The sequence below is a fragment of the Syzygium oleosum genome, unplaced genomic scaffold, assembly GCF_021117445.2.
Source record: "Syzygium oleosum isolate NSW1041296 unplaced genomic scaffold, Sole_v2.1 Sole_v2.03, whole genome shotgun sequence".
NCBI classification, from domain to species: domain Eukaryota; kingdom Viridiplantae; phylum Streptophyta; class Magnoliopsida; order Myrtales; family Myrtaceae; genus Syzygium; species Syzygium oleosum.
In genome coordinates, this window is record NW_026607487.1 from 19,559,698 (window position 1) to 19,564,825 (window position 5,128).

At 44.9% G+C, this 5,128-nt stretch overlaps 1 protein-coding gene across 1 annotated transcript; it reads left to right on the forward strand.

The window, feature by feature from the left end:
- Positions 1-937: 937 nt before the first annotated feature.
- LOC115683858 (putative E3 ubiquitin-protein ligase XBAT31) lies at positions 938-4,608 on the forward strand. The gene is made up of 8 exons (XM_030608493.2): positions 938-1,277; positions 1,482-1,541; positions 1,674-1,745; positions 1,840-1,961; positions 2,071-2,211; positions 2,292-2,399; positions 2,886-3,144; positions 3,593-4,608. The coding sequence occupies exons 1-8, from the start codon at positions 1,098-1,100 to the stop codon at positions 3,986-3,988; spliced, it is 1,338 nt and encodes a 445-aa protein (XP_030464353.2). The 5' UTR covers positions 938-1,097; the 3' UTR covers positions 3,989-4,608.
- Positions 4,609-5,128: the final 520 nt, after the last annotated feature.

Consider the following 5,128-nt stretch of genomic DNA (forward strand, 5'->3'; position numbering starts at 1 on the left):
AAATATATAACCGGAGAGACAAATAAGGGGACTGGAAAAATCCGTACTCGGGCCTCTTGTTATGATGACATGAAAGATTAGCATAAAAGATTTCCATGGGATCGTCGCCGACCGTTCCAAAAATTTAAAATGTCATCTGGAGATGTGGTTTTACATTTAAATATTCCGACGCCACGTTCCCGCTCAAAACCCGAAACTAGTGTTCCTTCCCACACCAATTTCATCGACACGCAAATGCTCAATTTTATTACTAAATCTCTATCGGAAATACCAAAAAAATACAAAAAAGAAAAACCGAGTCAAGGCTAGGATTTGATTTTCGTTCTAACCCTACTGTACATTTTGCCGTTATTTAATTAGCAGGGATGAAAATTTTTTCAATTGGCTAATTTTTATAAATGGTGTAACCAATTATTTTTTAGAAAATATTTTTTAAATTATTCATTTTTCGCGAAGTGAACGTACCTTAAAAGTAAAAAGAAACAAAAAAAAAGAGAGGAAAAAGGAGAAAAAGAGCCGTGGCAAACCAGAAGAAGGCACGGGGTCCGTTTTTCGGACAAGGAACGTAACAGTAAAATCTAGGACGCGGTCTCGGACTTTAATCTAACGCGGAATCGAGGGAGATTTAAGAATTCCATTCAACGGCCCCGCGCGAAAAAAAATATCTGACTCCTCCTCCCTGCCCGCTGCCCACAACAGTCGCGGTCGCCGGTACGGTCAGCCTCCCCTGCCTGGCCCCCCCTCCGGGCAGATCCAGCCTCCAATACGAATCTAGCCCCTAACCCCACCGTTCGCTGCCGCTTTGATTTTTCTCCTAATCCCCGCGATTAAATTAATTAATAAACTAATTAAATTATAAAAAAAATAAAAAGAAAAGTCCTTCGCTTTCTCTCTCTTCTGTGCGTGGGTGGGTGTGTGTCCCTGCGAGTCCTCTTCTCGCACAGAGTGCTGCGATACAAATATATGTGAGCCCACTTTTTTGTGGGGAGGCGCAATGAGCACCCCCAGCCCCAGGCCACCACCTCTCCGGGCATAGAGGCGGAAGCGCGCCCTTCCCCGGCGGAGGCGGCGGCGGCGGCGGCGGGCGAAGAGAGGAGATGGGTCAGGGGCTGAGCTGCGGGGCGAGCCAGGAGCACGGGCTCTTCACTGCCGTGCAGTTCGGGGATTCGGAGATCGTGGGGGCTCTGCTGGAGAGAGATTCCGGCCTCCTTCGCCAGACCACGGCGTATGATCGCCAGTCCGTGCTTCATATCGCCGCTGCAAATGGCCAGATCGAGGTGATTCTCTGCAAAGATCCTTTCTTTTTCCCCTCTGCCCTGTGTCGTCGTTCTAAACTTTTCTCTTTCTTGGTGGGCACCGATGGTTTAATCTGATTACATTTGTTTTCTTTCTTTGTTGATTTGACTCGCATTTCGTCTTCAGTAAAAAGTTTGGGTTTTGTCAGTTTGGTTGAGCTCTGGTGGGTATGATTTGTTTTGCAGATTCTATCCATGCTTCTGGATCGGTCCTTGAATCCTGATTTGTTGAACCGGCACAAGCAGGTGAAGTTCATATAATGTCTGCGTCGTGTTTAATGATCTTAAAGCTGTTCGATCTAGTGAGCTTTCGTTCTTCTTCTTGATCTGGGATTCACTCCTTCTTTTTTCCTTCTTTGGGTTGCGATGTGGTCTCAGACTCCGCTTATGTTAGCCGCAATGCATGGCAGAATCGCCTGCGTGGAAAAGCTGCTTGAAGCTGGAGCTAATGTAGGCGAATTCTAACACTTTGCTTTTTACTATTGTTTGGTTTGCTGATTTGTTACATGGATTGCTAATTGGGGATGATGTCGTTTTTAATCAGGTATTGATGTTTGATTCGCTCAATGGAAGAACTTGCCTGCACTATGCTGCTTATTACGGTCATTCTAATTGCCTCAAAGCCATTCTTTCTGCTGCTCAATCTAGTCCAGTTGCTGTCTCTTGGTGAGTCTCTCTCTCTCTCTCTCTCTCTCTCTCTCTCTCTCTCTCTCTCTCTCTCTCTCTCTCTCTGTGGGGATTGGCATCAGTTGATAACTTTGTGGATGGATTTTAGGGGATATGCACGATTTGTGAATATCAGGGACGGCAGGGGTGCCACACCATTGCACCTAGCAGCCCGTCAAAGACGGCCTGATTGTGTGCACATTCTTCTGGATAATGGAGCTCTAGTTTGTGCATCAACCGGTGGATATGGGTAATTCTTCTTTAAATCCCACGAGGGATTGATAGTTTAAGTTCTCAGTTGTCCACGAGATTGATATTTGTTGTCTATAGGTATCCGGGAAGCACTCCTCTTCATCTGGCTGCAAGAGGAGGATCTCTTGATTGCATTCGCGAGTTGCTGGCATGGGGTGCGGATCGTCTTCAAAGAGACTCGTCTGGGTAGAACCTCTTGGTCTTACCTTTGATTTTGCATATCCACCATCTTATTAGAAAGTGACCAATGGTTAATCTTAAATGGGAAAATTATAAATAATGCCTTGAAAACGTCTTTGGAATTCACGCGATAGTAGGTTTTGGAAGAAAGTGGAAAAAAGATCAAACAAAGAAAGTGGAAACCTTGAAGGGAAGAAGAGGAATACAATGGATTATGTGTGTTCCTTTTGCATCATATATTGTGTCCTCGTCTTGTTATATTTTCTAGATTCACTTGGCAAAAAAAGAAAATAATAACTTTCTAGATTCAGCCTAGCAATAGCAGTTTGACTGGAAAGAAGTTTCACATTCTAGAAGGATTACTGTATTGGCTCCATCTGATTGTTAGATGATCCAGAAAATTTTGATTTCCCTTGTGTCACCTTTGTAGAAGTTTGCTGTTAACTTGGTTTCCTTTCAGATTCTGGGTTTCCTGATCTTCTAATGATGCAGGAGAATCCCATACATGGTTGCTTTCAAGCACAAGCATGGAGCATGTGCCGCTCTGCTAAATCCGTCATCCACAGAGCCTCTTGTCTGGCCATCACCTTTGAAATTCATAAGTGAGCTGGATCAAGATGCAAAACTTCTACTGGAGCGAGCCTTGATGGAGGCAAATAAGGAGAGGGAGAAAAGCATTTTAAAGGGAACTGTATACTCGTTTCCATCACCATCACATTCCGATGTGGGGATCGACGATGATATTTCAGAGGTAATGGTTCCTACTATGAGAACTGCTGGATTTCTGATGTCTCCTTTTTGCCTTGCTCTCTGAAGTTTATTTACGTTCTTCAAGTTTGTGAACTGTAGATTGGCTTTGTTATGAGAGCATTGGTTCGTTAGCTAATCTCAGATTCACATGCATTAGACCAGTTTAGTGAATTATGTTGACAAATAAATCATGGCAAGTGGGAACTAAGCCTGGAGGATGTTGAGTATCCGAGATTCATTGTAACTTTACCATGATATTTGAGACCTTGATGGAAAACACTACAGTTCCTGATGACAGTAGAAGCATTTGATCATGTCATTTTTTCATGCTTTTGTCTGAATTGTTTTTGATCAACTGCCAGATTGCAACCATTTGCTTTATGTCGATGCTTGGAACACTGTTGGGTTCAATGATACTGAAAACTCTAACGGAGCAATCTTGCATGCAGGCCAGCGACACCGAGTTATGCTGCATATGCTTCGAGCAGGTGTGCACAATCGAAGTCCAAGGCTGCGGCCACCAAATGTGTGCACATTGCACGCTGGCTCTTTGCTGCCACAACAAGCCCAACCCCACGACCGCATCCCTAACTCCTCCAGTCTGCCCCTTTTGCCGAAGCAGCATAGCACGGCTAGCCGTTGCTGAGAGCAAGGACTTTGACGAAGCTGATCATGAGATCGGCGACATCAGTTCCTCAAAATTGAGAAGGTCGAGGAGGTCGCGGAACTTTAGCGAGGGAAGCAGCAGCTTCAAGGGCTTATCAGCTGTCGGAACATTGGGAAAGATGGGCGGCCGGGGATCTGGAAGGATTGCGACCGATACCGAGTGGGTCGATAAGCCTTGAGACTATGAGAGGCGGTGGTTGGCGATCAAAAAGATAATTTGGAAGCCAGGAGAGGTATTAAAAAAAAAGAAGGAAATTCTGAAGGAGAAGTCCTTTGTCTGTGCCTGGCCCGCGGTGGTATGTATAGGGTAGCGAAATGAATCTGCTGTTGCCAATTTGGGGAATAAGCAAGAATTGAGTTGCAGGCTTGGATTGGTAAGTTTGTCATCTCAGTTAAAGAAAATTGTTGTAGTCTTTTATGTTTGTACTTTTAGAATGAAGTTGGATTGCTGATTTTTGAGCCTTGTTAGCCGTCTGTACTGGGAAAAAGAAAAAGGAAATTATTTGATCTTCAAAGGGAAGAAATGGTCAACATTCTTGGGTGGCTGCTGCTGCTTTAGACCAAGTGATATGTTTAAGACCCTCTAGAAGGAGTCAAAAAAAGGATATGGTTTGGGTCTTTTTGACTCCCACCTGGTCTCTCCTCTCTTCCCTTTTGATAAAGGCGAAAAAAAAAGGGGCAAGAGTGGCAGCGATATGTAATTGGTAATTTGCTTCTTTTATTCTTGCTCATGTAAAAAAAGAAGATGGAATTGGATGAAGAAATTGAAGAGACAGTGAAGTCCTGTTTGGGGGCATTATGTCGATCTTGTCATGTGGGACTGTGGAGGCTGTCTTGTCTCCAACCTCAGACGGGGTCTCAATAATTTGCGGATGGGTCGTGGATGAGTCATCATCCAGTGGGGTGGGGGGCCCTGGGAAGCGATGATCGATCTGACAAGATACCGACACGTGGACTGTATGGGCGCGTGTGATTTCTCTGACATCGACCCTGAAGCCCCCACGGGGGGATGGGGCCCCGAACCGGTTGGCCGCTTGTTTTCATGTATTTGGTGCCATTCTATATGTAAGAGCAAGACCTTGGGCCCTATCTCAGCTGAAGAGTACCGATTGAGTTTTGTTCTATCTTTATTATAATTTGCGACTTTCCATGGAAATGAATTGAGAACAGGCGAAGTGGGTCACGGCCGGGATTCGAATGGGGCATCTTTCTACATTGCTCCCCTTACGTAGACACGCCTCTTTTGACTTTAGTGTGCTCTGTGTCTGTGTCCCACGGCCGGATTTAGGGGAAAAGCATATGAATGATTTCGGTGCCTG

Coding starts and splice junctions, on each gene's coding strand:
- LOC115683858 (XM_030608493.2), top strand. CDS start 1,098: ATGGGTCAGGGGCTGAGCTGCGGGGCGAGCCAGGAGCACGGGCTCTTC. Junction 1,542..1,673: donor TGTTGAACCGGCACAAGCAG/GTGAAGTTCATA, acceptor ATGTGGTCTCAG/ACTCCGCTTATGTTAGCCGC. Junction 1,746..1,839: donor TGCTTGAAGCTGGAGCTAAT/GTAGGCGAATTC, acceptor GTTTTTAATCAG/GTATTGATGTTTGATTCGCT.